At 40.6% G+C, this 20,104-nt stretch overlaps 1 protein-coding gene and 1 non-coding gene across 5 annotated transcripts in view; one reads left to right on the plus strand and one right to left on the minus strand.

Annotated features, from left to right (window-relative positions):
- SHPRH (SNF2 histone linker PHD RING helicase) overlaps nt 1-20,104 on the minus strand; it is a 140,199-nt gene that overhangs the window by 15,866 nt on the left and 104,229 nt on the right. For all 4 annotated transcript variants that reach the window (XM_077813173.1, XM_077813171.1, XM_077813172.1 and 1 more), the window contains 2 exons: nt 11,735-11,923; nt 335-427 (listed from right to left, as the gene is read on the minus strand). In XM_077813173.1, coding sequence (XP_077669299.1) covers nt 335-427; nt 11,735-11,923 — 282 coding nt within the window. The remainder of the gene's footprint in view (nt 1-334; nt 428-11,734; nt 11,924-20,104) is intronic.
- Nucleotides 9,061-9,164, plus strand: LOC144263334 (U6 spliceosomal RNA). Its single transcript, XR_013345799.1, has one exon. It is a non-coding gene; the product is annotated as a U6 spliceosomal RNA (small nuclear RNA).

The following is a 20,104-nucleotide window of genomic DNA, read 5'->3' on the forward strand; positions in this document are numbered from 1 at the left end:
ATGAATTTTCAGTGTTTGCCCTTTGAACATCTGTAAAATGGGGGATAAGTTACTGATCTCCCTTGTAAAGTGCTTTGAGATCAACTGAAGAGAAGTGCTATATAAGAGCTAGCTGTTATTATTATACAATACTTTCCATCTATTAACCATGAGTACTATCAACAATGTCCCAATGACATGAAGAATCCTTCACAATGCTCAAAGAATCAAGTGGATATTGAAAACTACTTACATAGTTTAGTAGCTAAACTGAACTTTGGAAACAGTTATTGGAATCTAAGAATTTGTAGAACACAAAGTAACTTTTAAGGTAGAAAATAAGGTTGATCAATACCGTTGAGAAAACCAAAGATTTAGCCCCTGGATCTTTAAACTGGATTTTCTTCAGAGTCCGAACCACAGCTTCCACTTTGGTGGAGTGACTTCCCTTTGAAAAGGGGAAAGAAAAACAACATACAATAGGATGCAGCAAAACTGAAGGAAACAAAATCACACATGCACATTATATACTGATCTTTCTATTAGCATCTCTTAAATATAGTGCGGTCTCTGTCTTATAGATCTCAAAAGGGATCAGCAAATCTCTCTTACCCAGGTACCCATTTTTTTGGATGGGTCTTACAAAATTATACCAGGAACGTTGGAAGTACTTACCATAGTTTGCTCTCAGACCGTACTCTTCTCGGGGCAGAAACTATAGGTGAAATTCAGAACTTGCAGCATGGGAGGGGGAGGGGAAGGTAGGCTAAAATGGCTTTAAGCTGCCTTTGTGCCCTCCCAGTAACGTACTGTTCTGGGAGTTACAGCGATCCCTGCTGTAATTTGGACAGCCCTCTGGATGGCAGTGCTGCCCATAACCTCCACAATACTTTGTGCTGAAATCCAGTACCTGACACAACTCGCCCTCCCCCAGCATATCCACTATGCCTCGGAGGGCTTGCAAGGGGGTCCTTGAAGGATAGCCTATGACAGTCTTGCTTAGTTCCTACATGGGGTGAATTCTCCCCTGGCCAAATTCAGGGCTTTTAGGCGTTATATGACACTTGGCTGGCTAGAGTGGGAGTGAGATTCTCTCTCTGTTTTTGTTTGTGTCTTGTACAGCAATGAGTATGCTGTCACCCCTGAAATAAATAATTCTTTAAAAAGGTTATTTAACATAAGGTTCTAGCTATTATTTGTTTTATTTATTTTGATTTATGTAACAAGATTTATGTAGCATCTTATCCAAAGCTCCTTGTTGCTTTTAACAGACATTTAAAGAACAATCACAACAGAAGACCAGCTGAAAACTTAACTGAGCAATTAAAAATTTGAGGTAAACAGTACTCACAAATCCCAGCTCTCATTTAATGCTAACAGATAGGCTTTCCCAAATGTTGTAATGTCAAAAGACTCAGGCTATTTTGGATGAAGTGGAGGGGACAAAAATCTGAAGTTCAGGGCTATTATGGAGAGCACCCTGCCAGCAAGTTCTCCCTTCATTTAAAGGAGAGATCTCCAGCTTGGGTGCTCTGATGATTATAATTGCAGAAGTATGGCATAGGGAGAGATGTCTGTCAGGTAGGCATGTTACAAGCATCAAACCCAACACATGAAACTCCATCTGAAAACCAAGAACTAGGGGCAGAACACAGTGAATTTCTTCTGTGTTTGATCCTCCACTGGTATAAGGTCTCTGAGTGAACTTCATAAGAACTTACATGTGTATACTTTATTAAGACCACATCCACCAAAGCATCTGAGCACGAGAATAGCAGTCTACTGAAGTCAGGTGGAGGAAGAATTATGGTGGTATTCCACCCCCCTTTGATTCCAATGTCCTAAATACAATTTTGCTCTGTAGGCCACTCCAAAAGATTCCATCACCAGAGCCAAGAGGAAAATATACAGGGGACATTCTTGCTCAGGTCCCCTCTCATGAGAAGGTATGGAAGACGGAACAGATTTTGGCCCCAGTAAACACTATAAAAGTCTGATTAATAAATCACTCTCTATAGGTAAAATACAATTTGACATCTCATAGAGAGAGAGTTCAATGTAGCTGAGAGCATTCTCAGTATCAAATGACAAAATGAAGCCTGGATAGCAGCAAAATTACAATCTCTGATTTACTTCTTTTTTCTCTTTTTTTTTAAATTCAGAAATTACAATTTTTAACAACATTATCTAAAATGTGACCATCACAATTAATGAGAGAAAGTAGGTGCCAAGACTTGCAACTAAGTGCATCTTTCCCCTTCTTCAGAACAAAGGAATTAACAGTCTTTGACATTTTCTGTAGAAAGATAAGGAAACTTCTGACAAGAACTAGAATTATTTATTAATAAATAAAAAGGTCAGCAAATCAGAATATTTTCCATAGACTTCAGTCTGGAGATAATGCAGCATTTTCTCTTTATATTGGAAATGTCAGACAACAACTTCTTGTATACTGTACAGGAGGCATATAAACTAATTTCAGTCATCACAAAGTTAAGTTTCACTAAAATAGATGGGAGTCTATTGCACAATCAGTGATCCACAACTGTCTATGACAGGGTTTCTCAATCTTTTTTTTTTGTGGGGGGGGACCCCCTATGAAAATATTTCAGGCTGTGATCACCCTCCCTCCCAAAAAGTGATGACTCCTCCCGCATACCATAAGAGTTTTCAGCAACACCACCTATGAAGGATCTTCAAAATCCAGATTTAACATCCTCTCTCTTATACTACCTCTCGGCAAATTTAGGTCCCCAGTAAGATTTTATATTCACGAATCCTGCTTCTGTTGCATCCCCCACTCAGTTGCGGCACTAATATTTAATGCTTTTTGCTCCATAAAAAATAATAATTTGTAGTGTCTCAAAACTATTATAATAATACCCAGGCACTTTAAAAAGAATTAGCAAATAGAAATCAGTTAGCAACACCTCAAGCCAGGATCATGGCAAAATACCAAGTCCCATGACTGCAATGAAACGAGTATTTTCTCATGGCATTTTTATTGAAATTACAGAACTACAATTACATGACCACAGCTCCACTTATCATTGCCAAAAGTCGAAATATGGTTATGTGCACAGAAGAAAATGAAGGAGGGCACTTAAAATATTTACATATTAGAGCTGTCAAGCAATTAGAAAAAGTAATTGCGATTAATCACGCAATTAAAAACATTAATCATGATTAATCACACTGTTAATAGAATACCATTTATTAACAATATTTTTGGATGTTTTCTACATTTTCAAATATATTGATTTCAATTACAACACAGAATACAAACTGTACAGTGCTCACTTTATATTTATTTTTTATTATAAATACTTGCACTGTAAAAACAAAAGGAATAGTATTTTTCAATTCACCTCATACAAGTACTGTAGTGCAATCTCTTTATCATGAAAGTTGAACTTACAAATGTAGAATTATGTACAAAAATATAACTGCACTCAAAAATAAAACAATGTAAAACTTCAGAGCCTACAAGTCCATTCGGTCCTATTTCTTGTTCAGCCAATCGCTCAGGTAAGTTTCTTTACACTTGCAGGAGATAATGCTGCCCACTTCTTGTTCACAATGTCATCTGAACGTGAGAACAGGTGTTCTCATGGCACTGTTGTAGTCAGCATCACAAGATATTTACATGATAGATGTGCTAAAGATTCATATGTCCCTTTGTGCTTCAATCACCATTCCAGAGGACGTGTCCCCATGCTGATGATGGGTTCTGCTCAATAACAATTCGACACAATGCAGACCGATACATGTTTGTTTTCATCATCTGAGTCAGATGCCACCAGCAGAAGGTTGATTTTCTTTTTTGGTGGTTTGGGTTCTGTAGTTTCTGCATCAGAGTGTTGCTCATTTAAGACTTCTGAAAGCATGCTCCACACCTCATCCTTCATTTTGGAAGGCACTTCAGACTTTTAAACCTTGAGTTGAGTGCTATGGCTATCTTTAGAAATCTCACATTGGTACCTTCTTTGCGTTTTGTCAAATCTGCAGTGAAAGTGTTCTTAAAATAAACATATGCTGAGTCATCATCTGAGACTACTATAACTTGAAATATATGGCAGAATGCAGATAAAACAGAAGCAGAGACCTACAATTCTTCCCGAAGGAGTTCAGTCACACATTTAATTAATGTATTATTTTTTTTAATGAGCGTCATCAGTACGGAAGCATATCCTCTGGAATGGTGGCTGAAGCATGAAGGAGCATATGAATGTTTAGCATATCTGGCACATGAATACCTTGCAATGCCGGTGACAAAAGTCACATGCAAATACCTGTTCTGACTTTCAGGTGACATTGTAAATAAGAAGTGGGCAGCATTATCTCCTGTAAATGTAAACAAACTTGTCTGTCTTAAGAAGAAAAGGAGTACTTGTGGCACCTTAGAGACTAACAAATTTATTTGAGCATAAGCTTTTGTGAGCTATAGCTCACCTCATCGGATGCATGCAGTGGAAAATACATAGGGAGATTTTATATACACAGAGAACATGAAACAATGGGTGTTACCATACACACTGTAACGAGAGCAATCAGGTAAGGTGAGCTATTACCAGCAGGAGGAAAAAGAAAAAAAAAACTTTTGTCGTGATAATCAAGGTGGGCCATTTCCAGCAGTTGACAAGAACATGTGAGGAACAGTAGGGGGGAAAACAAATATGGGGAAATAGTTTTACTTTGTGTAATGACACATCCACTCCCAGTCTTTATTCAAGCCTAATTTAATGGTGTCTAGTTTGCAAATTAATTTGAATTCAGCAGTCTCTCGGGGTCTGTTTTTGAAGGTTTTTTGTTGTAATATTGCGACTTTTAGGTCTGTAATCGAGTGATCAGAGAGACTGAAGTGTTCTCCGACTGTCTTAGCAATTGGCTGAACAAGAAGTAGGACCGAATGGACTTGTAGGCTCTAAAGTTTTACATTGTTTTGTTTTTGAGTGCAGTTATGTAACCAAAAAAATTTGTAAGTAGCACTTTCATGATAAAGAGATTGAACTACAGTACTTACATGAGGTGAACTGAAAAATACTGTTTCTTTGGTTTTTTACAGTGCAAATATTTGTAATAAAAATAATAATCTAAAGTGAGCAGTGTACACTTTGTATTGTGTTGTAATTGAAATTAATATATTTGAAAATGTAGAAAAACGTCCAAAAATATGTAATAAATGTCAATTGGTATTCTATTGTTTAACAATGCAATTAAAAATGTGATTAATCTAGATTAATTTTTCTGAGTTAATTACATGAGTTAACTGCAATTAATCAACAGCCCTAATACAGATGTAACATTTTTACCCTCTATTGTAGGTTATTAAAATTTGCTCCTTTAACTATTTCAGCCCTACTTGATTTCATCACATCTGTAAATCACAGGGATGAAATATATTAAATAGTAATATTTGTAAAACACTTAGATTCTTAGATCAAAAACAAAGTATATTATTTTACCATGTGTATTACAAATATATAAGTTACACCTTTATTGACCTAATGGATATTTTAAATTTGTCACAGTGAGACTTGTAACTGTAAAGTTGAATACTAACAAACTATTTTTACCTTCAGCTATGCAAACTAAGAACAATCTAGGAAAAAGTACATAAATTAACTTTAATTTATCCTTAGGGCACGAGGGGAGACTCATACTAAGTGCGTACTGTAATGCAAATCCTGTCTACCTAGTCTGTCTACCTTCCATTCATTCAAGACCATTTCACTGTACTTTAATGCATGATCTTATGTATACAAATTACAATGTTCTCAATACAGAAGAGTACACAACTATGTTCTACTTCTTGCTCATTCTTCACTTTGTTCTCTATGCCATTTACTTGTTTGCATACGGGCTCTGTTTGCCTGGCAATCAGAAAATGTATTTCCTTAATAATGAATATTGTGTTGCAGTGTTTTTTAAAGGTATTTTATTGCTTAAAAGTGGTTATGTGTCTATACAAGTGCACGCTGTAGTTGTTTCAGCTGGGCAAATATGGTTTTATTTCTGTCTGTACCTGTTTTCTGAATGCTGATTTGCACATGGTTGGCTGTGCTATACTGACAGGTCAAATTTAGTGCAGTTTTGCTGCTTGTAGTATTGGTGGGGAAGTGATTCCAGTCTAAGTGAGTGCCTGGAGCAAGCACTGGGCAGCTCAAGCATTCATATGTCACAAGTAGCAATGTGAATGCTCAACCTGTCAAGGGTTTCCGTATTCAGTGCCAGCTTCTTTGCTACTATTTTCTATAATGATTTCAGTGCTATGTCCTGGGTACAGGAGTGAACAACTTTTGGTGCCAACACCTTTGCTGTTGATACGTACCTGGCAGCCATCTAGAATCCTGTTTCCAGAAGTGTGACTAGACTGTTCAAAAAATGTATATCTAAAAAGGGGTTGGAGGCTGGGGGTCTGGATGATACCGTTGGCAGCTCCCTAGCAACAGCCAGTCAATGGTACCCATCCTTGGTTAGGGGATCTGAGATTGGTTAATTCTCAGAATTTCTTACAAGTGTTGGGACGGAGTTGCAGGAGGATGGGGTGGTTCCCCAAGTAGAATTAGGCTTCTTTCTGCTCTGGTCTCCACATTGCTGCAAGCCGCAATTTCTCTCTCTCCTTTGTCTTCTGGATTTTATTAGCTGCTTGCAGAATCTGTAACTTGTTGCTCAAGTTATTGGCTGCCCTAGGGATTAGGGTAGGATGCTGCGGGCATCTCTGGACTTGGAAGTGACTGTATGGACACTTATGGTGTCTTGGTACAATTAGTTTGCCTATGAATCATAGGACTGCAGCTTTGGGTGGTACCTTGTCTTGGATGCATGAGTTACATTCCCCTGGGAAGCTGGTGGAGAGGGGATAAAATAAATAGGAGAGCACAACTGGTATGACCCTACAGAGGTTGGGAGTTGGAGTGATGCCCCTTTTCTGCGAACTGTGTATCAGTGAATCTTCCTAGAAAGGGCTGGATTTGCCTGGAGGTCCAGGTAATTATGCAAAGTGTTGCCTCAACAGTTAGCAGTTGCCTCATCAGCACAATACTTTGGCCTGAATCAGGCTTTGGTATGAGGCAAACATGGTTGGTCAAGGAAATGTTACACTCTGGACTAGAGAATCAAAAAAGGGAGGTGGTTTATGACAGTTTTCTCCTCTTTTCACTGCTTCCAGGGACAGGCTGCTTTTAAGAGATATTTTCAGTTAGAGGGTTAATAAAGCTACAGCCCCAAGTCCAAAAGATGATAATTCTTGCCATCATCCATTCACAAGCAGAAAAAGATCATCATCACTCTGCCATTCAGAACTACTACTTGTACAAGAAATACTTAAAAACATAGAATTTCTCATGAGTGTAGACCAATTTTGCTTAGTCAACAGCACCACAGTTAGTTGCACTGTGGAAATAACTAACACAAATAACAGTGGGTAAGTTGACCATTTTCCCCTTTTGTACAGTGTTTATGCAGATATGCTACAGAACTGCTTCATACCATTTCACTTTCAGAAATCACACATTTACACTACAGAGAGCCTTATAATTAGGAAGCTCTCTCTTCACACACAACATCAAACACTGACAAATGAATTAAAAGCAAATCTACCAAATTCAATCTTTGCAACAGGAAAACTGCCCAAAGAAAATATATTAATTCAATTGAAAGGTCAAAGTGTTTATGTACCCAGCTTGAGTAACCATGTGATTTTATTACTGCATCGGTCCTCCTGCATTCCATCCTCATACCTCTCTTTGTTAACATAATTTGTCATGATGTACAAAATTAGAGTCCTTTTACCAATCAGGCAGTGAGTAACTCACTTGTGTAAATGTCTGCAGTTTCAAGGCCTTATATAGTCTTCAGGACAGGGACCATATTTTCCAGATTCTTGACTGATCAGCAGCAGTACAAAGGAAGATAAAAACCTTCAATGAACAGTACCACAGAGATTTTGTAAAATTACCACCACCAAATACCTTGAAATTTGGTAATTTTTACACCTAAAAAAAGCATATTTTGCTGCTTCATTGCTTCACTCATCTCTTTGGTTCCACTCTTTCCACAGCTCCTATTTACTCTATGTTTTTTGTTAGTTTTTGCAAACTCATTCTCCTGCTGATTTGAGTGTGTGGCACATCCGTGACACCTAAAAGGAGTGAACGGAGCAGCAAGAGAGTTGAAACTATGGATACAGTACAAAATATCCCAGTCCCTTTGCTGCCCCAGTTTTTTTTTTAAATCATTCTGCTCTAAACAATCAAGTTAAAGGTACATCATCAACTTGAAAAAAAAATACATGTGTAAACCACAACCCCTCCGGCCCTCCACCACCACATGAAAGAAACCTGGGTTCACATTTTAAGTAAAAATAAATACCAAATGAAGTTGATTCTTAGTGCCAAAAATAAGTCAGCATTTCCCACCATAATGTTTACAGGAGATGTACCATAGATACTATGTATTCTTGGCTTCCACGCTGGCCATTTGTTATCCTATTGCCCAGCAACACATCTTGCATTTGTTTACATTAGAGTTTAACTAGAGTTAAATGATAGCCATTTAACTTGTGTTAGCTTTAATGTTTGTACATGCTAGTCTGACCAGAGTAATCCACAAACATCTGTATTCTGTTGTGGAATGTCCAGACTAGCATATATAAACAGGTTAACTGACTATCAATTAACCCGTGTTAAAAAATCCCTAGTGTGAGCATATCCCTTGATCAGATGGCAGACTAAGAATAGCTAGAACTTTCCACAGAGTGAAAAACTTGCTAGGATCCCCCTGATGACTTTTGTATAGAGAGTGCCACATGCAATTGAGTGCAGCATTACCACTGTGTGGATAATGCTGTGTTGACAAAATAGAAGAAAGACACTCACTAGAGAAAGTAATGAGAAATAGGACAATCACAGACACAAGTGTAAATACAGGACTGATCCCAAATTTTCACATACAGATTGGTGAGCTACCAACATTTATCATGACGCTCTACAGGACCATTATGCAATACAAAAAAAAATGACCATTCTTTTAATAAAGGAATAGAGGGGGAACAACTGCATTTTAAAAAAAAAATCTTGCTTGCTTTTGCAACACATGTACTGAAATTGGAATGATACAAAGAAGATATTAGCACGGCTCAATGCAAGGATGACATTCAAGTACATGAAGTGTTTCATATTTTAGCTGAACCAAAGGTTATGGGCTTGATGAAGGAATCCTTCAGTGAAATTCTATGGCCTGCATTATGTGGGACATCAGACTGGATGACCTTAATGGTCCCTTCTTGGCCTAAAATATATGAATCTACGAATGAGACCTCCCAGGATATTCCCTTACACTGTTCAAGATGGAATGACATTTACCCTCTCCTTCCAAAACTCCTGGGTAAATACTGTAAATATGGAAAAATATTGTGAAAAAAACTCTACAAACAGAAAACCAAAACAACGAACACTCCCAAAGAACAATCTACTTACTCCCCCTGGTGCCAAGTCATGCCAATTACTTCCATCCCTATATTCACTATTTGGCTTAGGGTATGCCACACTGAAGGTTAATTTCCAGCTCAGGTAGACAATCACATGCTAGCTTTTATCAAGGTAGTGTGAAATAGCAGTGTAGTCATGGTGGTGTGATGGGGCAGCTGCCCGAATCCGTATCCAGGGTCTCTGACAGGATTGTACTGGGGGTAGCTAGCTCATCCTGCTGCCTGTACCACTACAGTTACCATGATATCTTTAGTGTGCTAACTCAATCAAAGCCATTGCATGTATGAGTACTTGAGCTGAAAATTACACCGCTAGCTCCAGGATAGAAATACCCTTAATCTCCTCAGTGAAAACATTACCAAATGACCAGAGTCTCTACCACTTTAAATCCAGGCTCCTCATCCATGTTTTTTCAACCACCATAAGTCATCAGTTTTGTTTTCTTTTTCAACGAGAATTTTATAAAAACTACCATTGTAAAACAAAAATGAATATACTTCTGGCCCAGCAGCCTAGGGATCCCAAAACATTACTTAAAATACAAAAAAATAAGCCCTCTCCAAACAAACTCATCAGGAAGAGACAAAAATGGCAAAGCAGGAACACACCTTAATAGGGAGATTTCTCCAAAAGCCTTCAACACAGCTGCACAAGGACTCAGATGGACAATCTCAAGGAAAAAGTGGTACAGAAAGGAACCCTGGACTCTTGGGATAAAGAACCAGCCAGTTTCAACTGCCTTAACAGGTCACACGGCTCAGCAATTACTTTGATGGTAAGCTCTTCAGGGCAGCGACTGTATTTTTGTTGTGTGTTTGTGCCTATCACAACGGGATGTGGATCTATGATTAGGGCTTTTAGGCACTACTGCAATACAAATAATTAATAGGGTTTTGGCTCCTAAGTGCCTAAATCCCTTTTGAAAGTAAGTCTTAGGTGATGTAATTTTGAGCACAGCAACACCTACTAGCTTTAAAAATCTGAGGCTGTGAGCTTTGTACCCTCAGTAACCTTGAATCAAACCCACTGACTAATCAACAAGCAAAGTAGATGGCGGACGGATGGAGCTGCAGACTCCATCTTTTCACCACTGAGAAAGAAAGCAGCCACATGCTGGAACTCCTCAAAATAATGTTAGGAAGGAATTGAAAGGAGAGTTTTACATGAATCCACTCGAGAATGAAATAAACAGCTGAACCACATAATAAGACTGACCCTGCAAATGCTTACTAGCAGTCATAATGCCTACTACTGGGAGCAGTTTCCTCAACAGCATTGACTGCCTTCAGTGTTCTACAGTTAATGTTGTATATGTTAATCTTCATTCAGCAATGTTTTAAAAAAGATAAAGGAAAAAACATACCTTCTTATCCTTTAAAACCACTATAGTCTGAACAGCAGCTAATCTTTCATGGCTATCCATAAAGTCCATAAACCTAAATCTGTACCAATGAGAGGTGCGGAAACCAGATTCAGGAACAAAATTCAGATCGCTGGTAAATCAAGATTTAGCTGTTTGGTTACAAATTGATTAAAAATAATGAGGCAACAAATTTTTCCTAAGAAAGTGGAACTCATCTGAGTAAAGGCTGCAGAATTCCCTGCCCTTCCTTCCCCCACAAATAAAAAATTACAAGAGATACAGAAGGTAACTACAAAAAGCCAATCATTCAACCATCTTCCAAGTAGGTTGTCCACAGCCCTTTATATGTTCATGAGTCTGTTTTTATAGGAGATGAGATGTTATGAAAATCCTCATTAAAGCGCAATAAAGGCTGTTTCCATTTAGGTTCTGGCCTTCAGATTTTATTTTCACATGAAAGACAAATATTTATCCAATTTAAAAAAATTATAGTTTTGTAACTCATCTCTAACAGACTTCAATCAGACATTTAAAAACATCCTTCCGAAACATCTGATCTTTGATGCCATCACATGCGGCATGTCTGTACTTAAAGCTAAAAAAGGTAACTAACATGGATTTTGTGTTTAGGAAAAATTAAAAATGTTTACTTGATAGTTAGCTTCTAGTTGTCTAAATTTTTGAGAAGGGAATAGAAGGGAGGACCATATTATCAAAAAGGTGCATGTAAGTCACACCCAGCTGGAATGGGAAAAAAAACATACATGCTTATGGACAAACCCAGCTCATGAACATATAGTTTAGGTTTGCATGCCAAAATCAAGCATGCACATGCTCTGTTGCCTACTAAGTGTGCATCTCTGAAAAGATTGGCCAAGATATGCTACATATGGCAAATTACCTTCACAGGAATATCGTCCTCCTGGTTTGCAGTCTCTGCAGTGAAGACGTAGGATATTTCTTTATGAGAAGTTGTCTGCCTGCAGATGGCACATTTAATCGAACTTCTGCGGGTGCCAACACTGTACTGCTCTATAATAATAGCTATGCACTCATTGCAGAAGCAATGTCCACATGTCAGCACTGCCCACTAGATAGGGAAATATAAGAGGAACAACAATACAATATAAAACCACTTTCTTCTCTTTATATATACACACAGAAAAAACTCAGATATATAATTTGGTTAAATTATATTTTTAAAACATTTCCTTACCTTTATGAAAAAAACACTTTAGATTATTAAAACAGAAGGAATTCTAGAAAAATATTTGTATTTATTAGAGTTGGTTGAAAAATTTTGAATTCTGAAGTTTTCCAACAGAAAGGGATAATTTTGTGAAAATTTCCAACCAACTGTACTATTTATGCGTTTACTATTTGCATATCTCTCAGTATAAAAAGTAAAATTTGACAAGTCAGTTTTACTTTTTTTTCCAAAATAATTGCCTAGCCAATTTTTTATTTTTGGATTTTGCACTAGAACCAGTTGCAAACATCACAGAAACAATATTTGTTAAATAATAACTGTTTGTAAATCTGTAGATTATTTGTATTGGCCTTCAATTTTGTAAACGCTTTGTTTTTATAAATCCTGTTAAGAGCAAAAGTCACAATCCTTACTCCAAAAAGAAAAGGAGTTCTTGTGGCACCTTAGAGACTAACAAATTTATTAGAGCATAAGCTTTCGTGAGCGACAGCTCACTTCATCGGATGCATCCTTACTCCAAAATTCATGAAATAATGTTTTAATTTTATGTATATCATTACTAAGTTCCATGTAACAGCACTCCTTTATTTATAAAGAAAGAAAATTGTGAACTGGAGTTCTCAACCTTTTTTAGAGTGTGGACTTTAAGATAATGAAGAATTCTGTTGTGGACACCTTCCCTTCCATTTATGATTGTGCTGATCACCTCCCCTATCAATTGGTATCATATGACATCCCTATGGCAACTACAAGAGTTCCTTACAAAAGAGTAGTATTTTGTAATAAATAGGGTTTTTTAGCAGATGGAAACAAGGAGGAGTCAACACCATATGACCAGCCAGCTCGTCTTTGGACCACTAGTGGTCCAAAGACAACACTCATAGAAATGCAGCTTTAAAACTTTATATAGACGAAACATTTCTGAGGGATTGGATAATTCAGAGGATTGAAAAGGGGGCATGAAGCTTTCAATCTAAGGTCACTGGTTAAAATCCATTAGTAGTAGACTGATAGTATGACAGACTATTATGCACAGGCTCTTTCATGGTTTAAGTGAAATGAGTCAATGGTCTCAGTTCGTAGCAGACAGATGTCCATACCACAGATTGTCTTCTTGGGTGGCTGTCTCAGCAAAGGTGGACTGAACTACTATCTCTTATAGAGGTGGTCCCTCCAAATCAGGGCTGAAGCATATTGGCAGGCCAGTGTAGGGAAAGCTACCATTACCCATGCTGTACCTGCACTTAAAGTCATAGGATGACAAATCCCACAAGCTAGCTGCCAAAATAAAACATTTTTCAGTAAATTCACTCCCAAATTCTGGCTTTTCTAGTTCTGAAAAAGAATCTAGATTATTAATATTTATTGTACAAATTGTATTGTATTGTTTGTTTCTGAAGAGGAGGTTAATCACCCTGTGCAGCAAACGTGAAAGTAAGCCGGTCCGGCGTACCGGCAAGAGCCAGTACGCCGTGCCAGACCAGACCGGCTCCCCGCAGTGGCCAGGGCTTTCGGGGCCTTCAAAGCACACCCCAAGCCCCGCTGCCGGAGCCCTTTAGTGTTGACTAAAGGCGTCTGTGTATGCCCAGGTGGCCACCTTACAAGTGTCAATAATCAACATGTTTAGAAAGGCTATCAAGGTGGACAGTGAGCGAGTGGAATGCGTCCGAGTTCCCGGTTGTGGTCGAAGCTTGTGTCATTGATAGCAAAAGGTGTATAAACTCCTTTTTGATAGATGTTGTTTGGATACGGCTGATCCCTTTGATCTTTCAGCAATAGAGAAGAATAAGCCTGGCAATTGCCTGAATGATTTAGTCCTGTCAAGATAAAAGCCTAATGCTCATCTGACATCCAAGGTGCGTAGTGTGGCTTCATGCTGGACGGCATGGGAAGGAACGATGGTGGATAGGTTGGTTTAGATGGAAAGAGAACGGTACATTAGGTAAAGAATTTTGGGTGCGGTCATAGCATAACTGTCTCTTTGTAAAAGTCTGTGTACAGAAAGTACACCATGAGAGCACCTATTTTTCCAACCTGTCGGGCGGATGTGATAGCGACAAGAAATGCTGTTTTCATGGATAGGTGTATGGAGGAGCAAGTTGCCATGGACTCAAATGGAGGGCTGGTCAGAGTGCAAACCAAGACTGGGATCCCAACAGTGGGGTGGGGTCTTGTATTTGAGGGTAAAGATTTTGAAGGCCCTTAAGGAGTCTTTTTGTTAGTGGGTGGGTAAATATGGAATGACCTTCTATCTTGGGGTAGAATGCTGTAATGATGGCCAGATGTACGCTACCAGAGCTTGTGGACAATCCTGATCTTTTAAGTTCTAGAATGTAGTCTAGAATGAGTGGGAAAGGAGTGTTCATTGCTGGGACATGTGTGGTGTTGCAGCAAGTCCAGAATCTTTTCCATTTATGCAGGTAAATGTAGTGAGTTGTAGCATGTAGCTATTTAAAAGAATGTCCTTTACCTCTTCCTAACAAGTTATCTCCAGATCCTGAAACCATGAAGGAGCCATGCCTTCAAATGGAGAAATTCTAGATTCAGATGGAGGATTTGGACTGCATCCTGCAAGAAGAAGTGTGGAGTCAACAGCAGGGTGATTGGCAGAGAGACCATCATGCACACGAGGTAAGGATACCATATCTGTTGTAGCCATGCTAGAATGACTCTGGCTCGTTCCACCTGTATCTCGTGGTGTACTTTGAACAGTAGAGGAAAGGCATAGAGCAGGGAGGGGTGCATCCCATATAATCAGAAAGGTGTCTTCCAGTAGTCGGTGACCCAGACCCACTCTTGAGCAGAATTATGGACATTTGGCGTTTTCAGGTGTGGTGAAGAGATCTATGTTCGGGAATCCCCAGCAGTTGAATACGTGCTGCAGGGTTCTTGTATCTTATTCCCACTTGTGGTCTTGTGAGAATCTTCTGCTCAGCGAATGTTCTGGTGTCCCGGTAGGTATGCAGCAGAGATGTCGATGCCACATTGAATACATCAGTTCCACAATTTTAGTGCTTCCGAGCACAGGGATGGTGACCTTGCTCCCCCGTCTGTTGATATAAAACATGCAGGTTATGTTGTTCCTCATTACTCTCATGGTCCTTTGTCTGATTAATGGTAGAAAGTGTCGGCATGTGTTGTGGACTGCATGTAATTCTAGGAGGTTAATGTGCAATGAGGATTCTGAGAGGGACCACCAGCCCTGCACCATGTGGGTCTGTAGATGTGCTCCGCAACTGAGTATGGAGGTGCCGGTTATCAGTATCAAGGACAGTGTTGGCTGGAGAAAGGGGACCCCCATGCAGACATTTCGGGGTTCTTTCCACCAGTCTAATGAGTCCTTGATCTTGACTGGTATTGATAGGAGTTTGTTTAGACTTTGTCTGTGAGGTACATATACTGTTTGTCGTCATCCCCTTGAAGACAGTGGATGCGTAATCTTGTGTGTTTCACCATGAACATGGCCGCTGCCATATGACCAAGCAGCTGTAGACGAGTCCTGGCAGAGACCTGTTGCCTGGTTCTCATGGTGGAGCTGAGACTGATTATTGCGGAAAATCTCTGAACTGTGAGGAAGGCTCTTGCCTGCATAGCGTCCAGCTGGGCCCCAAAAAATTCCAGATGCTGTAGTGGCATCAGTACTGATTTTTGTATGTTTACCTGGAGGCAGGGGTGAAAGTAACTTAAGGGACTTAATGGTACAAAGGATAACTAGGGTCCTGAGCCAGGTGGGAGGGCAGCTCTAGGCCCTCAGAAGGGGCGGGGATGGGGCCAAACTCCCCCAGCCAGCCATTCAGCACTGCCTGGCCTGCGCCACCCGGGGCCCTAGCAGCAATTTAAAGGGCCCAGGGCTCACGGCTGCCGCTAGCACTACCCTAGGGCTCCGGCCATGATTTAAAGGGCCGAAGCCCCGGGCTCTTTAAATCACTGCCAGAGCCCCGGGGTAGCAGTAGCAGCCACGAGCCCCATGGCTCCAGCAGCAATTTAAAGGGCCCAGGGCTCCAGCTGCTGGCACAGTAGCAGTAGCAGTGGTTGGGAGCCCCGGGCCATTTAAATCACTGCCAGAGACCCATGGTAACAGTAGTGGCGCTAGTGGCTGGGAGCCCCAGGGCTCTGGCGGCAATTTAAAGGGCCAGGGGCTCTGGCCACTGCCAGGAGCTCCGGGCCCTTTTAAATTGCCAGGCCCCGGGGGAGCTGCCCCTTTTGGCTCTCCCCATCAGCGGCCCTGCCAGTATGGTCGGCTCTGTACTCGCTCTTACCAGTATGCCATACCATACTGGCTTACTTTCACCTCTGCCTGGAGGCCAAGGTTCAAGAAAAGGTCCAGTGTTTTTCTTTTGGCTTCAAATGTGTTGACTCTGGATGGAGCTTTGAGACAGTAATTATCTAGGTATAGGATTATTACAATTCCTTGTTTGCATAAATGTGCTGCCACTACCAAAAGGCCCTTGGAAAATACCCTAGGTGCTGTAGAAAGGCCAAAGGGAAGTACCTTGTATTGATAACAGTCAGACCCCAGGAGGAATTGCCTGTGGGAAGGTTGTATGGTGATATGGAAGTACCTGTCTTGGAGGTTGTGGACCAAGAACCAGTCCCCTTGTTCCAGTGCTGATAGCGCGACCATCTTGAAGTGTTGTAGTTTGATGAACTTGTTGAGGTTCTTTAAGTCTAGGATAGGTCTCCACCTGCCGAATTCTTTTTTGGATCAGAAAACATTGGGAATAAAAACCTTTCCCTCTGCGTTAGAATGGGATCAGCTCTATGGCTCCCAGTCACAGGAGGTCTCTACTAGTAGATGGTGTTTGAGAAGGTTCCGTGAAGTGGGATGGGGAGTGGGTGGGAAAGAGAGGAATGGATGGAGTACCCTTTGTTGACTATTTCTAGAACCCAACTGTCCAAGGTGATTTGTCACCATGATGGGTAGAAGGGGATCAAGCGGTCACCAAACTCATAGGTTATATAAGATGGTTGTGCGTCATACTGCCACCAAGGGATGAAATGTTGAGGTCAAGATTTAGGTTGATATCTACCCCGTCTTCTCTTCGGCACTGGTGTATATATGTCAAGTGAATGCATTGTTGCTCTAGAATCTTTTAAAGAATGTAGGGACTTATCTGTGTGCTCAGTGAAGAGTTTAGACCCTTCAAAGGCAGATTTTCCACAGCGGCCTGCAACTCTCTGGGGAACCCTGAGTGGTGAAGCCGTGAGGGTCATCACATCACCACCGATGTTGCAACAGAATGGGCTGCCGCATCCACAGCATCCAGAAAGGCTTGCAATGTCGTACGGACCAGAAGTTGTCCTTTCTTCACAAGTGCCTGGAACTGCTCTTCTTTGTCCTCTGGGAGATGTTGGCTGAATTCCTAAAATTCGGAATAGTTAATGTGATTCTATTTGGTTAAAAGGACCTCATAATTAGCAACACAGAATTGGAGCATTGCTGAGGCGTATGCTTTGCGACCGCAGAGGCCTAGCCTCTTCCGGTCCCTGTTGTAAGGGGTCTTCCTAGAATGGTGTTGTCACCCCTTCTCTTGCACTGCATTTACAACGAGGGAATTTGGAATAAGGTGGGAAAAGAAATTCCATGTCCACTCGCTTGCATGTGGATGGTATTGATGCTGGGGTCTGCCAGTTCACCTTGGCAGGGTCCAATAAGCCCTCATTGATCAGGAGTGCAATCTTTGCCAGTATGGAGGTGTGTAAGATGTCAAGCAACTTGTGCTTTTACTCTCTGACTTCTTCCAGGAGAATCTGGAGGGAATCCACAATCCTACAGAACAGTTCTTGGAACTGTTTACAGTCATCTGCCGATGTTGGAGGTGGTGTCATGATGGCCTGATCAGGGGAGGATGAGAAGTGGGCTGGTGGTGTAACCAATTCCTCCGTTTCTTCCTCCTGCTCCTCTAGTAATTCTGGTTGAGAATCAGGCAATCTAGAGACTGATGAGGACAGAGTGTATGTGCCCCTCTCCCTGGTCCATGGTTTGGGAACATGTGCCCTATTCATAGCCCAAGCGTTCAAATAGAGCTAATGTGGGGGAAGTGGCATATGTGGTTGCACGTATGGGAGTCTGTACCAGAAACCTGATTCACTTCTTGTCTCTGGGTATCAAGGACAAAAAGATAATTCTCTGTGTGACTGCCCTTGATATGATGAAGAGGGGTGAAGTGCAATGGAATACTCCTCCTATTCCTCCTCACTAGAGAAGGGTGGTGCAATCCTTGGTGGTGAACGAGAGCAGTGTTGTGTCTCTGGGGAAGAGGTATGAGCCATGGGGAATGTGGTATGTAGGAGCAGCGACTCTGAGGTGTCAGAGATAATCAAGTCTCTTGGGTATTTAAACTTCTGTGGTACTGGTAGGAGCATCATCGGTACTGGTGGTTGTGTGGAGATTGAGGGCATTTGCCAGTGCCAAGGGTGGAGTGAATTCTCTGCAGAGGTCAGTAGGTGGTGCCAAGGATTGAGTCAGTGCCGAGGGCTTGCTAGGTGCCAAGGACTTGGCTGGTGCCAATGCACTCAAAGTCATTTTAGTTGAGGCGATCGCTGCCGATTTTCAAATCGTTGAACTGTCCTCCTCGGTTCTGAGCGACAGCGTTCCTGTATGCGGTCCTGCCCATTTAGGGTCCTTGGATTTTGCGGTAGAGTTGGTAAAAGAGGTGACCAGGTGGTCATAGGAGCTAAGTCTCGCCAAGGCTACTGATCTTGCAGGGGATGCCTTTCTTTAAAGTGGCTCCCTGGTGGAGGACCTCCGGGCCCACTTCTTTTCATCCGGACAGGAAAGCATAGATTTTCTCTTAGTGGCGTGCGGTGAGTGGGGGTTGGCTGATGACCATGCCAATGGTGACCACCTCGGAGAAGACGTATCAGGAGCAGGGTCTGAGACGGGTCACAGTGAGCTGTCCATTAATAAAAGTTTTAGTCTGAGATCACGGTCCGTTCTGCACCAAGCTTTCAATTTGAGGCAGCAGGTGCACTTTTGTGATACATACCCCCTACCCAAGCCGTGTGTACACTGTGAGTGACTGTCACTCACAGGGATGGCCTCACGAAATGAATGGCACCTCTTAAACCTGGGGGATCCGGGCATAACCCAGAGAAGATAGAACTTCCCAGTTGGGAAGGGCGTAGAAAAAAGGAAACCTTCACTAATCTAAAGACTAATGGGGAGGAAAGAGCAAAGGAAAAAACCATTTATCCAGTATCCATTTATTTAAAGTTTTCGATCCTCAGAAGAAAAAAATAAAATATATACTCAACAACAGCAGATACAGAACAGTATGTGACTAAGTACACAGTATATTAAGGAAGCCAATCTACTTCATGATTAGCATGTGAGCTTCCAAGAAGAATCCCTGACCTGCCAGACAGCAGTGTTTATTACATTTATTTTATTTGATAAAAAAGAGAGACTGAAGGAAACAGCTAGAGAATTATGTATAATATAGTCAGCAATGGACAAGCTCCCCATACATCTCTACCAATGCACCTCAGTAGTGAGGGGACACATGCCAACATCTATTGGTTTTTATTATTCTGTGAAAGGCATGCTTCAGTGCTGAAATTCCAGTGAATTAACCAGTGTAACTAAATTTAAGTTACTACAGTTCAGATACGGACAAAATTTGGTAATTCTGGATTTGTACACACAATTTTTTTAAAAAAATATCCATTCAGCTGTATGATTTGTCCTGGTGTATCTCTTAAATATATAATGTTTTGCTATATTAGAAATGTTGAGAGATACGATATTCAGCCAAGTAAAACTGAGATGAAAGGCAAAATAAAAAAAATTTAAAATGTCACAAAATTGTATTGGAATCAAAATTCTGCTCTCTTATTCTTCTCTAACACCACAATTTTGACTTCCAAAACAAGTTGATTCTATTTGAAAAGAGACTCTCCCACATAAATTTTTTTACCACATGCTTAGTCTACTTCTCACCTAATACAGGAACAAAAAAGGTACAGTACATATAAATATTAGCCCATCTGATCAAGAAGATATGTTGGAAAAGTATTAATTTCCCAGTTTAAACATACTGTTCAGTTAAACTCAGATAG

This window comes from Eretmochelys imbricata, chromosome 3 (genome assembly GCF_965152235.1).
Source record: "Eretmochelys imbricata isolate rEreImb1 chromosome 3, rEreImb1.hap1, whole genome shotgun sequence".
In the NCBI taxonomy this organism is placed as follows: domain Eukaryota; kingdom Metazoa; phylum Chordata; order Testudines; family Cheloniidae; genus Eretmochelys; species Eretmochelys imbricata.